Source organism: Hyalella azteca, unplaced genomic scaffold (assembly GCF_000764305.2).
Source record: "Hyalella azteca isolate HAZT.00-mixed unplaced genomic scaffold, Hazt_2.0.2 contig17841, whole genome shotgun sequence".
Lineage (NCBI taxonomy): Eukaryota > Metazoa > Arthropoda > Malacostraca > Amphipoda > Hyalellidae > Hyalella > Hyalella azteca.
Genome location: NW_025947610.1, coordinates 304,460 through 328,266, shown reverse-complemented (window position 1 = coordinate 328,266; position 23,807 = coordinate 304,460). Strand labels below are relative to the sequence as shown.

The 23,807-nt window shown below is 39.1% G+C and overlaps 1 protein-coding gene across 3 annotated transcripts; it reads right to left on the bottom strand.

Annotated features, from left to right (window-relative positions):
• Positions 1–23,536, bottom strand: LOC108669768 (LIM/homeobox protein Lhx1-like). Of its 3 annotated transcripts, none has more exons than XM_018157176.2 (8): positions 21,592–23,536; positions 6,864–7,069; positions 6,188–6,528; positions 5,185–5,319; positions 3,828–3,977; positions 2,838–3,063; positions 2,215–2,403; positions 1–965 (listed from the first exon to the last, which is right to left on the bottom strand). In XM_018157176.2, exons 1-8 carry the CDS (start codon positions 21,849–21,851, stop codon positions 925–927), a joined length of 1,548 nt encoding a protein of 515 aa, XP_018012665.1. In that variant the 5' UTR covers positions 21,852–23,536; the 3' UTR covers positions 1–924. The 3 variants fall into 3 exon arrangements, with proteins under 3 accessions (XP_018012665.1, XP_018012666.1, XP_047741357.1); XM_018157177.2 differs by having other exon boundaries at positions 911–965; positions 2,200–2,403; XM_047885401.1 differs by lacking the exon at positions 1–965 and adding an exon at positions 1,002–1,016 and having other exon boundaries at positions 2,200–2,403.
• Positions 23,537–23,807: the final 271 nt, after the last annotated feature.

Here is a 23,807-nt window from a genome sequence, read left to right as displayed (position 1 = left end):
GATTTTTCAAGTGTACGAATATTTATTTCCCCCCACTGTATATTATAACGTAAGCTGATGTGCCACCAAGTGCTGGCGCCCGACGCCTGGTGACTTGCTGATGGGGATTATTTTTCAATTATTATGTGATTCCACTTTCAATTGTTTGGTGATTATTTTTTTTCAATTATTTAGTGATTAATTTTTTCAATTATTTAGAAAGTGTACTCCACGCTCGGAAACCATCATCCGAAGTTCTCCTGCGAGAGATAGCCGATGAAGGGCGACAGACCTGATGCGACAAACAGGCTCCAAAGCGACAAGGATATCTTGTATACGTCACGTTACTGGGCGTCAGCCCTCGATGGAATATTCAGCACACGTGACAACATGGAACGAAACTTATTAAGTAGATTGATTCTGGCTATGCATTGCCTAATATTCATACGAAAATAGTATAAAATATTATAATAAATTAATATTTACCAATATTATATCCGGTCTACTCGAAATGCGAGCCTGAACGTTCCATCAACTTGCACTTTACGCAAGATTTTTCAGAAATGTATTCGAGGAACGCTAATAATAGCGTAACGCGAAGAAAGTCACTCAGGATAAGAATTAAAAGAGTCCATTTAGCTCACTTCCTCAACTTACAATATAACATCTCATATTCACAATTTTTCTCACACGTCAACTTTCAATGTGACATTGAATTATTAAAATTGGCCGCTCGCTCTTGTAGTCGAACTTAGCCCGCAAGTATTCGCAGCAATAGCAATACTGGGAAAAGTTAACGCAAAACTCAGCTCTGTTGGCGTTTTTTATTTCAATTGTTGCAGCGTTTGAAGACTTTCACGTGGGTTGGTGGCATGTACAGCTATGGTGATGACGTCACTGCGCAGACCGTCACGAGCTGAAGAGACGAAATGGCGCAGCTTCGCATCACCAAACCAGACCCTCCGTCACCTGAGGGTCGAATTGACCTGGCGAGAAATACGGTAGATTTAGTCCCGTGACATGAGGGTCGAATTGACCTGGCGAGAAATACGGTAGATTTAGTCCCGTGACATGAGGGTCGAATTTACCTGGCCAGTAATACGGTAGATTTAGTCCCGTTACATGAGGGCCAGACAGATCTGGCCGGAAATTTAATTCCGTTTTATGAAGGGCAAAATGACCCGGCGAGTAATACGGTAAATTTAACCCAGTTGCACGAGGACCGAATAGATTTGGCAAAAAATTTAATTCCGTTATGCGAGGGTCGAATTGACTTGACGATAAATACGGTAGATTTAGTAGTGTTGCATGAGGATCGAATTGACTTGTTGAGATATGCCTTAATTTTGTTCGTGATTGGAATCTGGAACTGGTAAATAAACAGAGATAGATACGTATGAGTATATATCGTTTGCATATCTGTCATGAGTCATTGGTGACATAAGCTAAGTAGTCAGCTGCCATAAATGGTTTGTTGGTTTTATGGACTTTAAAGCATTAATGGTTTCTGGTTTCTCTCCACGAACGCCTAAGACGTTTGAAGCCGTAATGTCAAACTTGACGCATAGATATTTATCACAGTCGAATTAAAAATAGATAGAAATAGACACTTGAAGCATGATGCAGCCTTGTGAGCAATATTAAAGAAGTTCCCTAACAAAATTTAGAGTCGCCCCAGCTTCTGGTACTCCAAATCAGAAGCTGACACGTCTGTAAATTTTCACGGGGTTATTACTGAAATGGACAAATTGTCATTCCGTGGAGATTATCTGATTATAATAATCACTTTTGGATTTTTAAACGGATTTCAAATCCGTAAATACGACAAAATGCTGAAAATGTATTTTTCATAAGACTTTGTTTCTTCAGACATGATTTATTAGAAGTAAATTTATGTAAATATTGGTCTGAGTGGAAGAACACACGTTACCATCTGCGTGATAATGAAGCCATCATCAATACGGCAAAGTGCGTACAGCATTACGTGAATAAAATGGCAAATACGTACACTTAATTGAGTTTTTCTCTCCTTCCTTCTATTTATTAAGCAATCACGTTGAACAATACGTTGTGTTTGATGCTATTGAATTTCGATGAGCTTATGCATGTAATTGAATTACTAGAGAAGCAACGACCATGAACAATTAACGTTGGACATGTTAATGTGAAATGAACCCCTCCCCCTGAACCCCTGAGTGAGTTGAATGCACCCCTCCTAACCTGCCCTCTACTGACCCCCGTGGGGGAGTAACATTCCCCCCACTCCTCCCTCCGGGGAAGACCGCTGCGACAGGAGGTCGGAGGGCTGGCCTAGGAAGTGGGGAGTGTCTGGTGGGGGAGGGGGGAGGCCTATGCTCCCCAGCGCCCCAAAGTCACTCAGGGGGCCGCCGGGAGGCAAGGGCTGTTCCATGGCGGGGGGTAAACCTGGCGAAAAATTTTACGTTTGAATTTTTAGTGGCAGATTTTTTATCCTGCACAGATTTTTATTAATTTGCTGAAATTTGTTAAATACGGGATTCGAAATCTAATTCTAAAAATATTATATAATTTATAAATATTTATTATTTATTTCTTTTGTATTCACTGTTGCCTCAACGAAAATCCACCATCAAGACATAAAAGATTGCTGTAAGACTGGCCGTAGGTAAAGCTAGTGAGCTAAGACACGACAGCTAGCGGGAGGACAAGACTAAGAGCGTGTTAGCGAGCATTATTAAGATTATTATTATTATTATTAGGAGCAATCTTAAGAACAATTACTATTATTAAGAGCAATTATTATTATTATTAAGAGCAATGTTAAGAACAATTATTATTATTAAGAGCAACGTTAAGAGCGCGTTAAGATAAAGACTGACCATGAGGGAAGCCCATGTGGGGTGGTCCCTGGCCAGGGAAGAAGTCATGGAAAGCTTGTGGCGGATAACCAAAAGCGTCTCCGTAATATTGGTATGCGTCCTCCATGCCCGGCGACATCCTCATGCCACGCAGCTTGCGCGGGTTGGCGAACAAATGCGCACGCATACCCATCGACGTGAGTTGTTTCATGCGCCGCTCTTTGCTGCGCTTGTTTTGGAACCAAACCTTCCGGTGTTTAGGGATAAAAAACGTTGATTACTTTATTGCTTAGGGATAAAAAACGTAGATCACTTTATTTAACCAAAACAAAATTTAGAGGCGTAGCAGCTTCTGATTCAAGTAATCAGATGCTGATGCAGCTTTGGATTATTATGGGTTGATTGGTGATATTTTTACAGTCAGAACCAGAAGTGAGCAGAGTTAGAAGTGAACATTGGTTCATATTAGCTAATTTGATTGGGTGGTCTATATAGGAACAAGCTATATGATAATGGATTCTGGTAATTAAAAGTGTTCAAAGTCGGTTGCTACAAAACTGGTTCAATAGCTACAAAATGTATAAAAATTGTTCACCCTCGTGGAAACCATGTTTCGCTGCGGGAATTTTATTCATTGATACATGACACTTTAATTAAATTCTAGCGTCGATTCATCAAGAATTAAACGCAAATGCATTTACGTATTCAGTGATAAAATGTTTCTGAACGACCATCATGCATTTAATGTTTTTTTTACTATCAATAAAGCATTCAAATAAGAAACTCAAAGAATAATCCTGATGATTCTGCAAGTTTTCTTTAATTAAAAAAATGGATGAGCCACATGAATCAAGTTTATTTTTCGGACTTCATACTTCATTTAATTCACTCAAGGCCTCGCTGGGGCACCGCCTTCGTTACCTATCCTAAATGGGACATTTGTGCACCGCGGCTATAAAGTAGAACTGATAATATAATCCAAAAAGCGTATTTCTCAATAAAAAAACGTACCTGGATGACCCTCATTGGCAGTCCAGTCTCCTTGGCGAGCTGTTCTCTGATGTGTCGCGTTGGTTTAGGTGTGTTGTTGAAGGCAACTTTGAGCACCTCGAGCTGTTTCGCCTTGATTGTAGTGCGAGGCCCCCGCCTTTTGTTGCCACCCTGAAGAAGAAATGGAAATTAAAATTCAATGGATCATACTATAATTCTAGAATAAAAACTAATATGTGTTTGAAACATTTACCGGAGTTCAAGTTCAGTTAATAAAAGATTTACATTGTTCAAGTTCAGTCATGAAATAACTGCACTAAACTAAAAAACAATCAAGAAGACTAAACATCAAGCAGTTCTAATTGTTCAGGAGCCGTTCTACCAAAAATATTTACGAGCTCGTAAATATTTTGTAATTAATTCAGCCAATTACTGACGGATTTTCAAGCAAATTCTACCGATTACAGAAAATTATTCAACCGGTGTGTACACGGGCTAGTTTTGAGAATACGACTTTGGTACTGAGTCAGCTCCTGTAACAATGGGTAAACTGGCGATATTAATTATTATTTTCTGGCCCTTGAAGTTCTAAACTTACTACTAATTTCTCAACCAATGCATTTAACCTGTCAAACATCTCGCCCGATATTCCGTTCCTTTCCATTAAGAGAAAAAAATTCATAACAGCTGTCAATTGCTTGCCTGGGGGAACGGTCATATAGTTTCCCTCTCGAAGTGCCGACATTTACACACATCATATATGCCGACATGCCATTACCTTTAAATTTAAGTTCGAAATTTGAGGCAATCGACATCTCAAAAATTATTATGGAAAATACGAAGTCTGACTTCCACTTTTCATTGCCTATGTTGGGGACTTTCTCAAACGGAGACGGGAATCAAGTTGATATGCATTGATTGGAATACAATATTTTTGGATAAGTGAAAATTTCATCAGGAATTTAAAAGCAAAAAAATGCCAAGTAAATTCAACATATCTTTAATGATTACGTTTCGGAGACCAGTTCTATGATCAGTTAAAAAGTGATGGTGACTATTATGAACTGATGATGGAACTCTTACCCAAAACGTTTTCATTGCTGTTGTGTTGAATTTAGTTGACATTTTCTTTGCTTTTAAATTCTAGGTGAACTTACGAATTAGAAAGCAGACTAATGATATAATCTTTCAGTCATTTACTTACTAATCGAAAAGTGTGTATCGTAAAAATAGTTATATCGGTTGGAAAGATATTTTCATCCTATTATATCATTCATTGAATACTTGAAACAAGAAGCGAATTAGAAAGCACACAGAATCGCTAGGTAAAACACAAAGAAAATTATTTATATTCCACTTGAAGGGCAATCATTATTACCTTTTCATCATCCGGGACTTTAGCTCCGGCAGCAGCAGCGTCCTTAGACTCAGAGCTCGCCTCGTTCTCTGAGGCGTCGGAGTCGTGGTATGCGCCCGGCTCCTTCTCGCTGGTGGGGGTGTTGCTTACGCTCAGCTGCACCACACATTGTTATTAGTTAAGTTATACTTGATTATAATTAGTTATTTAACTAATTATGTTCTTTGAATTATTTCATTAATGAAATAGGGGTGTTACTTCCGCTCAGCTGCAACATGGTTATTAGTTAACTCATAATTATACTTATCAGTTATAAATGTAATTATTAAGTTATGTTATTTTATTATTGAAATAGGGGTGTTGTTCACGCTCAGCTGCACCACACATGGTCATTAGTGTATTAAATAAGTCATTATACTTATCGACTATATATTGTCATTAATTGGAGCATTGAAAAATTTATTATACTCAGCAACTATTTAAATGAATACATATCATACTTATTTGGACGATTTTATGTCTGAAATTTCTATGGCGCGCCTCGAAGTTATCAGCACATTCAATAATTGATAATATTTATCAAGTATTGAATGTGCTGAATGAACTTAGCAAGTATATTGAATGTGTGAATGTGCTCGCCTCATTGCCATTACTGAATTACAATCAAAATCCATTCACTACATTCATTCACTGATATCTAGCCCATCAATTGATCAATAGTCCATAAATTAATCTCTGGCCATTAATTGATCTCTAACCCAATAGTTGACCTCTTATTCATTAATGAATCACTCAACGATAATGTTAAACGTTTTTGCCTGGGTACGACGCCCGACGCAGTGAACAGAATCACCATATTAATTATGGACAAAATTAACATCATCTCAAGTTAAAATATTTATCTATATACAGTATCTATGCAAATTAATTTTGACAAAATTAACATCATCTCAAATTAAAATATTTATTTATAAATGTACAAATCTATGCAAATATTTACAGAGAATATAGAATTAAAACTCACCGCGTAGGAAGTTAGACTGATGTTAGGTTTAGTGTCCCCGGCAGTTAAGGAGTCGTGGAGGACAGAAGATTTAGACGCTGGGGTGATATGCCCCCCTAAAGGGGTGCCTGGTCTAGCCACCAGCATCCCACCATGTAGGAGTGATGGGGACGCTGCTAGGGATGGGGATGGTAGTGATGAATGTAATGGGGGAAGACTACTGGAGTGTGGGGAGTCGAGGTGGGAAGCAACACCAGAGTTGCTGTTGTTGTTGCTGTGGTCTGGGTTGTTGTTGTTTGCCTCCAGCAGTGGGGGTTTCAGGTCCAGTTCTTCGTCCTCCTCATCGGTGACCCCACAGTCGCCTGCAACATCGTGTTAAGAATTAACCTTTGTCCATTTCTTGAAGGATAAAGTCGCCTGCATGACCTTGTCAAGTATTAACTTCCGTCCATTCCGTAGAGGATAAAGTCGCTTGCATGACCAAGTCAAGTACTGACTTTCGTTCATTTCTTAAAGGATAAAGTCGCCTGCATGACCGTTTTAACTGTAAATTTTCTTTCGTTCTTAAAAGGATAAATTTGCCTACAAGCCCATGTCGCACATTAATTTTAAAGGCATTCTATAATAATATATTATATGTTGATGAAATCTGAATACTATTTCGAGCCAGAAATTATTTACCCATATTTTCACTCACCAACCATGAGTTTGTTGGCTGTATAGTCCTGTTTACAGACGAACTTGTTTGCCGTCAGCACGTAGAGCTCCTCGCCCGTGGACAGCTGTTTGCGGCACACGAAGCAAGTGAAGCATTTGATGTGATACACGCGATCGCGTGCCTTGCGTATAAGTTCTGACGGTGAGATTCCTTCCAAACACCCCGAGCATTTCTTCCCGAACCGCCTGTCGGAAGAAAAAATCTCATTGAGGGTCGAAGATTTCTCAGGAGTTGCTCAATGATCTAGTACATGGATGATGGTTTGTGATGGTGCAAGTGGCATCCACGGCGCGAAAATCTGGCGAAATAAATGATGGTATGTGATGGCGTTGACTGCTGATGGTAAATCAGTAGACTTTGCTATATGGCAGAGATGTTGTTAGTAAAATAGACATCACGTGCCCAACACCCAGCAGCATTTACAAACCGGCCTTGCCACTTTATAACAATTGGACAATGAAAAAAAATCACAAGCAGCCTGTAAATTTAACTTACAACCTGACGCACTTTCATACTGTAATTGCAAGCTTTTCATGAATTCAGTTTTTCTCGTGGCAGTTTTTGCTTATATGATTCGTTCAGAAGCTGGTGTTTCGTTGTTTAGTATTTCATATTGAAATAAGTTGCATTTTTTATTTCGATTTTGCCGCATTCGTGTAAGATTGTTTGATTTATCGACTTTTGATGTAGTTCCTACCTATTCCTGCTGCACCTCTGAGTAGTTGCGAGTCATTTCTCGTACTAACTTAAAAAGCGTAGTTGTTTTGTGCGCTTGGCTGCTGTCGCACGTGTTTTTCTCGCAGTCTTTGTAACATCTGTGTAGTGGATGTGCTTGGTATGTTTTTAACGTACACAATAAGCACGTAACACGCTCGTAACACACTCACAACACGCTACCGTGATGTACATTACATCCCGAATACGCTGCGTGCTGGACCCATGCATGTAGTATGAGCGCACGAAAGCGGAGTTTCTTCGCTATAAATGAATCTATTTAAAATGCATAATATATTCTGAAGTTAAGCCTGCAAAACCGTTTCTTGAAATTTTGTCGCATACTTTAAACATATTTTTACCATTTAATGTGCAGGAATAAAGCTTTAAATATGGAGAAGCTGTTTTTCACTAAGCAAAACATTTCGAACATGTAAAACATTTCGAATTAGTAAAACATTTCGAAAAAGTACAATTAGAATTAGTAAAACATTTCGAACATGTAAAACATTTCGAATTAGTAAAACATTTCGAAAAAGTACAATTAGAATTAGCAAAACATTTCGAATAAGTAAAACATTTAGAATGAGTAAATAATTTCGAACATTGGTTCAAGTACAAGTGAACATTATTACGTTCCCGCATCAAGTGATTCGCTGGAATGGAAACCGGCTAGTTGTGCAACACACTTGCACTGACATGTACTGATTGACCAGACATGTTAACATGAAATAAAGAACACCACTTGCATTAACATACATCGATGAGTTATATATGAGAACATAAAAAGCTCAGAAAATCACGCATGTTTTTCAATGCTAAAAGCATTAAAATTATTGCTTTATCTAGATTTGGTACCATAGGACTACAAAATGTTTTCAATATCCAGATTGTTTTATCTTTTTTTCTAAAATCAATCGCGAATATCAGGTCGTAATTGAACACATTAATCTCTCCATATAATTAACATGTGAACAAGTAAAGCTTCATACTTCAGCTCCTATCTTTAGTGCATAAATCAGCTGGAGTCACAATGCACTGATTTACGATGCAAAGATTTACGATCCTGACGTCTCGAGTTGAACATTTTTTACGGTAGGGAAATGGGTACTTCGATTGTCAATAGATCGGTGCTTCGATTGATGGCGTGGAGACTATGACTGATACTTTAGCCTCAAAATTGTTGTCAAGGCAAGGAAAATGTGGTCAAGTTTGTCCCTTTCCTCGAACCCGACTTTAAATTACATCAATATTTACGCAAAATTTGAAAGAATATTTAACACGAAGCATTGTAATCGTGTAAACGTAAAGGGTCCAAAAATTCCAAATTTATCAAATTTAATGTTTTTATGCCTCCGATAATATATTGTTAAGTAAACAGGTGATGACTCTCAAGTTTTTGTAATAAATTTAATGAAACGAAAATTTGCTTCATTTCGAGCAGAATAAAAATGACTAGATGATTTTAATTTTACTGTTCAAGTTAAAAACTTGTTTCGCTGCGCAATTTTGAGCAACATTACAGAGCAACACGACATCAAAGACCTTCGCACTTTGCTTATCTTTGGCTCATCAAAAAGCGGCCTTTATTAGTAAAACATCGGCGAGACGAGGCACGCTATATAAGACGAAACACTTCAGTACAGCGAGACGAGGCACGCTATATAAGACGAAACACTTCATTACAGCGAGACGAGGCACGCTAAGACGAGACACTTCATTACAGCGAAACGAGGCACGCTATATAAGACGAGACACTTCATTACAGCGAGACGAGGCACGCGAGACGAGACACTTCATTGCAGTGAGACGAGGCACGCTAAGACGAGACACTTCATTACAGCGAGACGAAGACTTCATTACAGCGAGACGAGACACGCGAGACGAGACGACCTGTTGCATGCGACGAAGGCTGCAGCGGCGTTCCATGCCTGAGCGCATAACTTATTCAGAAGCAGACGCGCACAGCCGCGCAGAGAAGCGGGCGGAAAATTCGCGCATGGAACGGCACTCTTGGAAGAAGAATGCGCTAAACGCGCGCATTAAGTGACGCGTTGACCGGCGTGATCAGACCTCGCCATCGATTCATTGAATAATTCAAGACAGCAATGAAATTTACGCTGGAAGACTAGCATTAAGCTGACCTGGCGCTGTCTTCTGGCCAGATCCAGGCCCCCGCGGGCTATAATGAAGGCTTAGAACAAGACGCGCAAAAACGGAAAAGAAGCTTGCATAATTACGGGTGCGTGGCCGAACTGACATGCACACCTGTGATGCCGCTGCTGTTGTTCGACTGAGTTGTGCTCCTCGATATTCAGGGAGAAAATGGTCATGAATAAAGTTGTATAAAATTTTTAACTAATTCAGAGGCAGATGCATGGTTGATTAGTACCGAGATGGCTATAGTTTTCTGAATGCGGTAATACTTGAACACAGTTCAGTGAAATTTCTTACATTTCTAATGATCGAATTATTACATTTGAGGGGGATTTTTTGATGAGGAAATTGGTACCCGCGTCATACAAACCAAGAAAAAGTTCGATAAATACGTCATGCCAACAAATTTCTAGATTCGCAAGAGGCATGATTTTGATTCTGAAAAATGCGTAATTTGAAAATGCAGAGAATGGCAGGAGTTCGAATGTTTTTTTTCACCATCGAAACGTGGGTGACATAAAGTTAATTGGTTCATCAAGGCTCACCCGTAAAATTGTTTTCTTGTGGGATATTTTCATCATAAACTTCTACGTTTGGAAAAATTGTTGCACGATACAGTCGCCTGCTAAAAATATTGCAGGATTTTATACGTTTTTAATTTCCAAATAATCGGAATGTCGCACGTTTTCATTTCTGCGCCTTTGTCAGCTTCTGAGTTAGTTTAAACCAGCTAGTAAATTATTTGTTGGAAGAAAGGAATTTAAAACCTTGGGAAAAAAGTTTTTAAAAACACCACCACATTGATCTCTGTGGCCACTTGGTCAATGTAGTGAGTGAAGATGACTCATCTATGGTGCGTCATTATTTCCAAAGAAAGAGAACGAACGAAGGAAATAAAAAAAACACGAATAAATTTACAAATACAGTACTACAAATTTAGAAACAAATAACATGGTAAATATCTCTGATTGAGTGGCATCCCCCAGGCAAATGACGGTGAATTAATGTTGATTACGAGTTGATTTCGTTTTAACCAATGTTTAAGCAACGGTGTTTCAAGGTCAAATGCATGATAGAATCAATCAAAGATGTTTTATAAATACCTCTTGATCATTATTTGTTAATGCGTATTCATTATTACGAACATGTTCTGCGAAGATACATTATCAATTTATGCATCTATTATTTATGTAAAAATCAACGTACGCAATATTTTTTGTCAAGAAACTCACGAGATTTATCGATAACCATTGATTGGCCTGTGCGTTCAGAAAAATGCTCACATCATATTGTCCAACCAATGACACACTTTCTCACACGCTGTACGAGCAGAGACTGGACGTAGCAGCTATGCTACACACTTTTGCTGGGTCTAACTCGGTCATAATGATCCATGTGCATCGCTATCTGGACAAAGCCCCACTAATTTCCATGAGAAGCAGCGTGTGCGTTGCATGTGCTGGGAGCCAGCGCAGTTCACGCGCTTCCTGCCAGTCGCTGGCACTGTAATCGACCTCTACCCCACTGAGAAAAATGATTGAGACTTTGTCCAGATATGGTGCAGAGACTGGACGTAGCAGCTATGCTACACACTTTTGCTGGGTCTAACTCGGTCATAATGATCCATGTGCATCGCTATCTGGACAAAGTAGTGTACAGGTAACCAGACAGTGCACCGGTGGCAGTGAAACACAGTGTAATGCAGAACATATGTTGACAAGCGTGAACGAGGTTCAGCAGTATGCATATGATGAGTATAAGAGGCATACTGACAACGATACAACGATGTCAGGCATATCGCATATCAGCTGTTATTCGCTTTATTAGGGTTCTATAGAAAGTTGTGCACCTTAACTCTACACGTCATAACTCCACAATCGTGAGCGGCAATCCGCGCATCAACTGGGAAGTGACGAGTGTGACAAAGTCCCACTAATTTCCATGAGAAGCAGCGTGTATATACGTGCGTTGCATGTGATGGAGGAGCCAGCGCAGTGGGCGCGCTTCCTGCCAGTCACTGGCACTGTAATCGACGTCTACCCCACTGAGACAAATGATTGAGATTTTGTCCAGATGCACTTTTTGTCTGTCGTGTGGATGATCCTGACCCATTTAGTCCGGAATATTAGTGCTTTGGGAGTGTTAATTAGTGCTCCATCGCTCTCTGCTCGTGTTGTGGGAGTGAAATTTGCCGATTAAGTTATAATGGTGAGGACTTACTAAGGCAATTAAGCGTTAAGATCGCTTATAACTGATGAAAATAAGACAATGAATTAACCTAATCGACGAAAACTGCGAATTTGGTGCCATTTCTTACGATTTTGAGTGGACGAAACTGGATTTGAGTTTCACGTCTTTTTTAAATTTCTGGATTGAACTTTCTTCTCCACATTTTATTTTAATCTTGTTGAACAAAGCTCGGCACAGAATTAAAAACTGCTTTCTGTTTGCGGAACCTGCAAAACAACAAACCCTTGATACAGTCGACTCAGCAATATCTGAAGTGATTTCTTTTCCACATCAAAGTTATTTATATTTTATAGTATATCGTAACCCACGATTGAAATGGCGTCAAAACTTCAGACTAAAAATTAGCAAGAATTTTTCATTGCTTCAAGTAATCTTATTTATCCTTTCAGTAATATCGAACTGTGCTTTCATAGGCAATATTTGGTAGAGATTAATTAAAGTTAGATTCCAATAAAATTATTTTAAGTTATTGTTCTGCGACCAGAAGTGTATCAATTGATACAGAAAAATTCGCTTTTGCAATTGCACCAATATTGCCCGATAAGCTCTCGCTTTAGTATGCATCGATAGTGAATGTCGTTGACCTGCAATGATTAGTTATTAAAGATATGCAGAGACCATCGTGAAAATTGTTCAGAAAATCTTATAAGTTCCATGCTAATGTCACATGATTTTCGCGCAAAGTTTACAAAACCATTTCTCCAAGGGTTTCACATGCACTAATTGCTCATTACTGATTCGGTCGACGTTGACGGTGATCTGCATACGTAAATATCTGCCAGAAATCAGAATTTTCTATTGAGCTTCATCGGCGAGATTTCGACGGCCAAAGATACGCCGTCTCAATCCCTCCTATTATTCTTATCGGGAATTACAGACGAATTTTCTGGATGAGTTTCACGGTGAACTACGGCCGCCATGACTCGGAATTGGCCAAGCGTTGTCACGCAATTCGATACATGAGAGGGAACCAATATCATGTCTATCAGGCCCTGGTCGATATCCACGCTATTGTTTATGCAGCAAGAAAGTGGCTCCTGCAAATCATGGCTTGGTATCCGTCATGGCAACGAAGCATTATCGAGACGACCTGCTCATCAACTATGACAAGCTTCTTTAGAAGCTACAACACTCAACATAATATTAGCAACAATTTTCCTTTTTTTGCGATAAAAGGGAATCTGCATTGTGATAAAACTGCGAACCAAGTACACGGGGCAAAGAGAAGTTATGTTCATATCTCGAGTTCCATCTTGCCAAGTTCAAATAGTGAATATTGTTTGACAATGATATGTATATTGTTTGCAATATACGTACATTTAGTCAAACGACTTAAATTCACTCGACGATAAAAATGATTATCTTTGCTGTAAATGGAGGAACATACAAAAATAGCGTATACTCGCTTTTCCAGTTGATTCAGGATTGCTGTAGTAAGTATAGGCAGGCCAATACTAGACAATTGTAAGAAGCTTAAATAACTATTGAAAGTTTTTATAATGCAAATCAGTTGTGTACATTTACTGTGCATGTTAATGGAGGAAGAAACGTCTCCGGCAGATGTATTTTATCATGAAATGGTACAGCAATTTGAGTACATTTATAAAAAAACCTGTATTTGTATTTCGAGGTTACCACACTCATTTACATTTCAAACAATATTTGATCACAATACATTCCTCACTCTCAATATAATTCTTGTCCATAAATTTTACTGAAAATGAAACAGATGAACTAATCCTCTGGAAAAAGATTTTTAAATTCAGATGAACTAATCCTCTGGAAAAATATTTTTAAATTCATACACCTTATGCTCTCGAAGAGCATTTAGAACCGTTCGAAGCTTGACCCCCAGAATAACGAGACATAATTTGCATTTCAAACAATATTCGATCGCAATACCTTCCTCATCCTCTAAATAATTCTTGTCCAAACATTTTACTGAAAATGAAACAGATGAACTAATTCTTTGCGAAAAAGAAACAGATGAACTAATCCTCTGGAAAAATATTTTTAAATTCATACACCTTATGCTCTCGAAGAGCATTTTGAACCNTCTGTCTCTTATACACATCTAGATGTGTATAAGAGACAGGTACAAGAAGGGCAGCTGTAACTTGCAGCTGCAAGAGCTGTACAAGAAGAGCAGCTGTAACTTGCAGCTGCAATAGTGCCAGGGCAGCAAGGCTGACAGCAGCACTATTAGTTGCAGTAATAGTGACTGTGCAGAATAATTCCCAGCAGCAGCGGTTATGGTGACACGGCAATATAGCTGTGACAGCGACTGCAGCGGCAGCTGAACTAGTGACAGTGCAGCAGAATTCAACTAACAGCTGTAGTGACAGTGACAGAGCAGCAGCAGCAGCAACAGCAGCAACGGCAGCAGCAGCAGCAGCAGCAGCAGCATCAGCAGTAATGGTGACAGCGCAGCGGTGCCAGCTGGAGCTACAGGCGGTGCAGCGGCAGCACCAGCTGCTGCTGGAACATTTCTCACGGAGGGAAGCTCCTCTTCCCACGCTCCAGCTTGAGGTGCCGTGCCGGGCAGTAGGTGCTCCAGGCAGTAGGTGCTCCAGGCAGTAGGTGCTCCAGGCAGTAGGTGCTCCAGGCAGTAGGTGCCCCAGGCATTGGGTGAGCATGGAGGCATTCGGATTGAGCGCATTACGGAACTTTTGTTCCGTAATGCGTAAAATCGTAAACGATTTACGTAAAGTTACGTAAAAACGTAAAATCGCAAACCTGAAATACACAAAGCGTTTGGATTTAAATTGAAAATTTGATGAAAGTTTCTCGTATTATGCAAGGCAATTAAGTAAATAATGGAATGGAATGCGCGCCAACCTGCATTCCTGATCTAATTGTAGAATCGACGAAAAATACACGAGATGAAATATGCTACATGAGGGCTAAGTGCCGTACGTTTATTGATCGGATATAATGCAGGTTTCATTGAAGACCAGAGAGTATTTCTTATTGACAATTTTCTTATTGTTTTTCTCTCTGCCGTATAGAGAAAAACAATAAGGAAATTGTCGATAAGAAATACTCTCCGGTCTTCATTGAAACCTGCACTAAAGAAAATCTTCTGCCAAACTACACCAATGATCGGATATAATTAAATGAACGAAAATTGGGAATAAGAGAAAATGGAAAAGAGCAAACGATGACACAGGAAGGCAAGTAAAGAGAATTGAATACGGAAACAATAGAGGAAGGCGAATAGGAGCTATAAACGCATTATTTTGTTTGTCGAGTTTTTGCATGTTTTGTGTTTATAAGGGATATGTAAACTGGAATTTTATCCTATTTAGAAGTTATGATTATTAATAATAATGAATTCATCTTGAAACAACATCATATCTGTAAATTTTTTATTGCATTGTAACTCCATGTGGTTGTTCATCATTAAAGTCAAATTGAATATAAATGAGAGCAAACTTAAATTGTGACGTCCAAGTTTAGAAATAGATTATTGACTTATGTTCCGCTATAAATAATAAATAACTAACTCTCTTAAAAGTAACAATGTACAGCACAAGTTTATAAAAGTTTAGTTCAGAGCTTGAATGATCCAGGCGAGCGAAATAGTAACTCCTGATCTAAGATTCCAGATTGACTGATTGACTAACTCCGTATGACTGATCAGCGATCAAGGTGCCGTTTGCAGATCACTTAATATAAAAGGCTTCACTTATTCACATTTGATGGGTGAACGGTCGTCAGTTACACGCGTATGATGGAGCGTGACGCTCACGAGTCGTTATAAACTCGGTACGATACATCGCTTGATGGTCGGCGGCCACGGTCGGCCGGCTCTGATGCGGCGCTGATTTTTACGTAAGTTTCACCTATAGTATGTAGATTTCGGCGGCCACGGTCGGCCGGCTCTGATGCGGCGCTGATTTTTAAGCAAGTTTCAACTACAATATATAGAGTGTTATTCATTTTATAGTGTTAAAGTTTGGAAGAGGCTACGAGGTTTCTTTGTAAAAGGCGACAAACTTTTAAATGAATACAGTTATAGACAAATAATGTAATAATGGTTGTTTTTTATGCATTGGAATATCGATCATATAGTAAATTCACTATTGAAAAAATTTTTAATGCTTGATATCGAATGATATAATATGCAATCGGTATTGAGCTTCATTGATTAAATTTTTGATTGAAATTTAATTTCTTGTTATGGTCGAAAACTCATGGGCTTTCTCATCTACATGGGGAAGGAAAAATTCACACTTAAATTCACATTTTTTCAATACTCTATAATAACAATTTCGACTTTGGACTTTGCGAAACAATCACAATAAAAAGCTATAGTTAACTAAAGCCACCTGCACGAACAGCCGGCTTCAATATCAAGCCTATTTTTATCAGTTGTAAAACCGGCTTGAATATCAAGCCTATTTTTGTCAGTTGCAAAACCGGCTTGAATATCAAGCCTATTTTTGTCAGTTGCAAAACCGGCTTGAATATCAAGCCTATTTTTGTCAGTTGTAAAGCCGGTTCGAATCTCAAGTCTGCTTTTGTCCGCTATAATAGTAACATAGCCGTCTCGAATCTCAAGCCTATTTTTATCGGTCACATAAGCAAGATTATACCTTAATCCAGCCTCTGGCAGTATTAACAGCAAGCTTGTACATTGAGCCTTGATTCCACGCTTTAATTAATTAAAAATTCACGCTGAACGCTCATTAAAAAGTAAGAAAATATTTCTAATCCGTATATGCTGCTCCTACCGACGAGTTTCACCGTCTTCTTAAAACTCATTTATCGGTGAACGAAATGCAACTTATTTCTGCCATAATAATAAACAAATTATGACGTAAATATTCATTCAGCTTTTGTCCACGTTTCGTTGCAGAGTTTATCATATTAAATTTTATTAGAAACAAATTTAAGTAAGAGATTTGGAACCTTTTTTTTTAAATTATGTCATAAATGAGAGCACATGATATATTTCATATAACAAATAATCTTCTTTCGAGATATAATGTCCTTTCATTCAATTGACTGTAAAATTGTTGTTTAACTAGGTATATAATAATAATAATAAAATATAATTGGTAGATACCATATTTATTAAGTGCACAATGGGTGTAAGATGGCGATTTTCCTTGAGTTTTCGATTTATTCATATACAATGCATTATCATTTAGGCATGCAAATTGCAAATTAAATTTGAGACGTAAAGATAATAAATACGTTACATTGTTAATGTCAAGCTTAGTTGTAAATTAATTAAATTGATCATTAATAACGCAGTATATCTTTCTAAAAATTAGGTAGAGATATTCAATCATAATTTCCAAATCATCGTGCTCACTTCATCGCAAAAACTTTCTCGAAACCAGTTGAAGATTTTGGTAGGCGAATGAGAGGCCAGCGATGGTCGCCTATGCTTCAGGGCCTCACTGTGGCCTCACGCTCAGTGTTTATACAGCTGCAGGGCCTCGTTTTGGCCTCACGCTCAGTGCCTCTACAGCTGCAGGGCCTCATTATGGCCTCACGCGGCAGTTAAACCGGGCAGTTAGCGTGGTATCTGTTCCAGAATTACCCATTTAACTGTTCCTCCGAGGTAACAATATTTAGAAGCTAACTGTACGATACCGGGCTAAACACGGCCGGTAACTGTACTGAACTGTAACGACTGCGTAAAGTAACCCTTCGCGCTGCACCGAACAGAAGTAGGGACTGTACCGCGCAAAACTGTCGGTGCGCAGTATAACTACGCGGCTGTGAGGTTGGTGATACGCTGCGCCTAATGAACTGTACGAAAATTGCGGCGATGTAATGCGATGCGCGACTGTACCAATAGCACTACAATTAAGTGCATCTTCAACTCATATAGTCGCAGTGACTGTACCACTGGTCGTAGTGACTGTACCGACATTCATAACTGTACCGCCTGTCACAGCGACTGTTGTGCCATTTGCAGTAACTGTGTCGCCAGTCTCAGTGACTGCACCGCCATTGACGCGACTGTACCTCTAGCCGTAGTGACTGCACCGTCAGTCGCAGTAACTGTACCGTTATTCACGAGATTGTACCGCCAGCAGTAGTGACTGTAGCGCCATTCCCAGCAAGCAATGTCAGGTTGAATCAACGTTGATTCAACGACACTTGCGGCGTTGAAATAACGTTGAATATTACTTTAGAATGAAAATTGAAGCAACGTCATTTTTTTACATCGTACATTTCGACGTTGTTTCAACGTTTAAATCGTGTTGACATCCAACGATGAGATCGCGAACATATATATGCGATTAGAAAGCCAGAAGTTAACACGATTTCAACGCTCAAACAACATCGAAATGAACGATGTTGAAAAAATGACGTTGCTTCAATTTTCATTCTAAACTAATGATCAACGTTATTTCAATGTCGTGAGTTTCGTTGAATCAACGTTGATTCAACCTGACATTGCCTGCTGGGATTGACGCGGCTGTACCGCCAGCAGTGGTGACTGTACCGTCAGTTTCAATGACTGTACTGACGGCCGTGGTGACTGTACCGTCAGTTTCAGTGACTGTACCGCCAGCTGTGGTGACTTTCAGTGAATACCATCAATTAAAAATGGTCTCTTAAATCCTGTTATTTTTATCATGGTGCATTTATTCGTCATGCTTGAAAACTCCTGTTCCGTCTACACAATTAACATAAGAACAATTTTCAGCTGGTAGCTTCGAAAACGAAAATTTGTGACCGATCCACTTAAAATTACTTCGAGCGTCATCCGGTGCATGTATGCGTAAGATCCTTTGCGCTTGAAACTACGATCACCTTTTGCGGAACTTACGATCACCTTAAAACTCAAGTTCATCGTGGTACTTATACGATCACCGTAGAACCTACGATCATCGTATGTTGATCTTACGATCATCGCATGTGGAACTTACGATTATCATATGCGGAACTTACGATTATCGTATGTGGAACTTACGATCATCGTAGAACTTACTATCACCTTAGATCTTACGAACATCTGAGAAAAACAGTATCTTACGATCGCCCCACGAGATTTTTGAACCATCCAAACGCAGTATTCGTTTTTTTCTTCTACTTCATATATATGCTGTAAATTTATTTATTTAAACCAATCGTTTTCAGTGGGTACCTTTTAGTATTGTTATCCGCATCAGCGGCAAAAATGCTTGTGAGTTTAAGCAATAATCTTACGGTAGTCGTAAGTTCCACTGCGATCGTAAGTTCTACGACGAAAGCACCGGCATGCTCCATAACTGGCCATATAAATGATGTGACTCTGATTTCAAAATGGTCGTTTTTATTTGACATCACACTTGTTTATGTTGAACACAAATAATTGTATTTTACTTGGGAATACGCATCAAGTCTGGGCATTTGTACTCTACACGGAAAATGATATCATACCGGTTGAAATGCATTCTACATGACTAATTCCTTCGGAAACGTCGAAGTTCCTTTTACATAATAAATAGCATCCTACCTAGCTGCATAATGTATTCTATATCGTACAAAAAAGACGTAAAATAATGTGCTTCCAGAACTGGGATTTTGGTGACGAGTTTGTGTTAATATATACAACATACGAAAACGTTTCGCAGAAGTCCGGATGCTCAGATATAGCGACAACAAAATCATTACAAAAAATGATCACCTTATGAATCTCCCAGCTATCATTTAAGCATTTTGCGTTAATATTGTGAGGTATTTTATCTATAGGTTCGCTTGAGACCTTGTGCTCCAATTTTTATTTCGTGAATTAATAGATTGTTTCAAAAAGATGGGACATTTATATTGTCTATTTGAAAGAGTATTTTTTTGCATAATTGGGAACGTTTTCCAATGAATGAGAAAGAAATTCGCGTATATCACTGTCAGTTTGAAATATTATTTATGAATAAATATTAAAATATATTAGTTACGTCGTAATTATTCTCGTTTCGATAATAAAACGCGTCTGAGTATAAGCTCGTATATGCAAGTCTTTCGTTATTAAAGAATATTTCACGGATACGTTCCGTTATTGGGAAAAAATCCTAAGAAGCTATTTATAACGTTTCGATTGGCATAATTTACGTATATAGAAGCTAATACGCAATAATTATTGCCTAAAAATAATAATACACTAATATATGGCTTCGCTAATAATACGCTAAAAATACTAATAGCTAATATACGCATTATCCGTTGTACTTTTGGAGGTGATCGCTTCTAACGCGCTATCGAATTACAACACAAACTGAAAATGAAGATGTCAGGGCATAAATGTACCTCATCTTGCATTATTTACCTCATTCATATTTTAAAGAAAGCGTACGTCGAGGCCCCTAGATAACCAATAAACCCGTATAATAAATAACCAGTAAACCCGTATATAAACCCAATAAATTATAATGTGTTGCTCATCTCGCCAGCCAATCAGTAATCAGAATGTTAATGCAGCTGGATTAGGGAACGTGTTCTCTTATCGCTCAGTGTATATGCTTTTACAATTGCAGCCATGGCAGTGCCTCCCAACAGCTTTGCGGTTAAAAAACGTAGAATTTGTGGCAATTGTCGTTGTTTTTGAATTCCTGGTAATCAGAATTGCGTCGCATTTGCCCGAAAAAATTTTCCTGTAAAAATCGTTCCCTTTCGTATTCTAAACAACCTCCATGTTTACCCGATGATTCACGGTTAGAGCATCGCGGTTTTAAATTTAACATCCATGTATATATTTCATAACCTCTATAGGAGTGTTTTTTATCGATTTCGGCTCAAAAAATTGTTACCTCGTGTTTTATTTTGATATTGCATCAGAAACTTTATGAATTCTAATAAATAAAAAGTTCGTTGAATCGAACCTCGCTTTCATATAAGGAACAGGGAGATTTATTTACACAAAGGTGAGGAACATTGCAATTAGCACCTATAAATAAATTCAAGAGAATATTCTGATGCTACAAAAACCAAACAGCAACTTTCTGAATAAAATATTCGTTTCGAATATATACAACGCTATGAGTATACAAATATCTCTTGCGTCGATGTAAATTGTCTTGCAATGAATGCTGAATGGCAAGATGAAAAATTAAGAAACACACACTAAATTAATGAGAGCAAGGCACCTAATGGATTCGTCAATGCAGTGAATGCTGGATGGCATTGCGAGAAGCTTTGTAATACACATACATTAAAATAATGAATGAAATGCACCTTGATGACTAATTCCTACACAAATTAAAATAATGAATGAAACACATATACACTAAATCCCACAATTAATGCCTAAATGCAGGGCGAGAATCTGTACAAACACTTAAATTAAAGAGCGCTGGGTATCGGAAAAATTTCTTTCTGCAATGAATGATGAATAGTAACAAATAAATGATATTACTGAATGTCAGACACATAAAAAAGTCGTTACATCAATAAATGCTTAATGGCAACAAATACAAAATACACTAAATTTCTGAACGCCAGTCACCTAAAAAAGTAATTCCGGCAATAAATGCTTAATGACAACAACTACACTAAATTTAAGAACGGCAGTCCCCTGAAAAAGTTATTCCGGCAATAAATACTTAATGACAAGAAACACACTAAATTTATGAACGACAGTCACCTGAAGAAGTCATTCCTGCAGTAGAGTTTGTCCTCTCGACTGAAGCATTTCTCAGTGAGTGAGCTGCCGCAGTCGACGCAGCGCACGCACTCTGCGTGCCATGTCCTGTCGAGCACAGTGAGCAGGAACTTGTCCATGATGGGGCGGCCGCAGCCCGCGCAACAGATTATCATCTTGGCGTGTTGCTCGTCTTCAGGCAGTACGCCATCTGACGACGGGTCGCCGCAACTCAACCACGACAAAGTGTTCTCGCTTTTCATGATCGCAAACTTGGTAGCGGGTTGAGAGTTGATTGTGGGGTCGCGAGCGCTAGAGAATGCGATAGGATTCGCTTTTCATGGTATGGGTTCGAATGTATTTATTTAGGAATTCTGTTGAGTGACACTTTATAATCATAGAAACCAAGTCTCCATGCTAAATTACACCCATTCGCTTTTTTGATGTTCCAGAGACTGCAAAAAGGCGCACAATACACGTTCGCAATATACGCTGTAATACACACCAGTCACGCTGTGAAAATTAGAGGACACTGTTTTTCATACAAAATTTTTCGTTAAGATTATTTTATTATAACAAGTTATATAATCACAATTCCACTACCGTGAGTGTCACTGTTAAAATTAGAAAATGTTAAATATCACTGTACACGAAGCGATCGTAATTCGTGGCACTGCTCTGTGCTCATGCACGCAACCGTGGCACTGCTCACCACGCAACCGTGGCACTGCTCACCACGCAACCGTGGCACTGCTCAATACGTAACCGTGGCACAGCTCACTACGCAACCGTGGCACTGCTCACCACGCAGCCGTGACACTGCTCGTGCACGCAACCGTGGCACTGATCACCACGCAACCGTGGCACTGCTCATGCACGCAACCGTGGCACTGTTCACCACGCAACCGTGGCACTGCTCACCACGCAACCGTGGCACCGAGTCGCGAGTGACACTATACTCACTATAGTGGTACTATCTCTGTCTCACTCCCTATAGCTAACACACGCAAGCTGTTCACCAATACAGAAGTTTGTTTGGGTTGAGACCGTTGTATTGCTGCATAAATTCAACTGCCTTTAATTGTGCGGCAATGAAAGATTTTACTTGAGTGCTCACAAAATTGTGCAGATAAGAATAAGTCGAGTTAATTCAATGCGCAGAAAGTAATTTACAGAGCTTAATTTCGAGAGTTAATTCAATGCATAGAGCATCACAGCGGATAACGGGGTTATTTATATAGAGTGTCAGTTCCCTTAACGAGACGCCTGTATTGTATAAGTTTATTGGGACACGTAAACTGAAATTACTTTGTTTATTTCTATGATATTAATCGAAGCAAAAATATTTTTTGTCTTTTAATATTTACTAATATCATCTTTCCAGTTGGAAATTTTTGCAGTATGCAAATTATTTTCGTTTAGCCACTTTAGTCTTTCAAAACTTTATATTCATTATATAGTTTCATTAAGTTAAATTTCGGCATATCCAGGGATTAGGTAGATCATACGTTTCAGTATTCGCATCATCATTTACATAATTTTATGTGCTTTTGTCGCGCAAAGATTGCCGGGACTGAAAAAATTGCTCGAGTATATTTACCGACTTCGTCGTAAAAAGAATATATTAATTGAGAAATTCGGGTTTAGTGTTGTGTTCGCTGTACATTTTTCCTATGGAAAACTTTTATAATAAAAACTATGAACGCTGAGGCCTTCCAGGATTCCACAGAATGTTTAGTCCAGAAAACTTTTTTTCCAGTACCTGGAACTTTTTTCCGATCAAGCTGTATTTCGACAGTAGATTTCTCGTCAAAAAACCACACAGATAAAACCTCCTCCTAAACTCACAGATTTTGATGCTAGAAAATCACGCGAAGAGCCAACGAAGCGGCAGACCGCGAAGCACAGACACACGAACCGTCGCCACACTCGCCTTGCAGAGCGACCAGAAGAGCCGTACTGTCGCGCCCTGGTGTCGAGTGCGCGCAGCAGAGCCGACACTCGCGGCACCTCATTGGCCGAGCGCGGCGCTTCCTCTGATTGGCTGTGAGGCGGGACTGTCGAGAATAAGACGGGAGTCTGTGTGTCGTGAGGCGGGACTGTCGAGAATTGGACGGGAACCTGCTGGGCGGGTCGAGAAGAGGCTTCGCGAGCTCTGTGCGCCGCGGAGCAACGTGAGGCGATGTTGCGTCGTCTGCGCTGCGCTGGACGAGATGCGC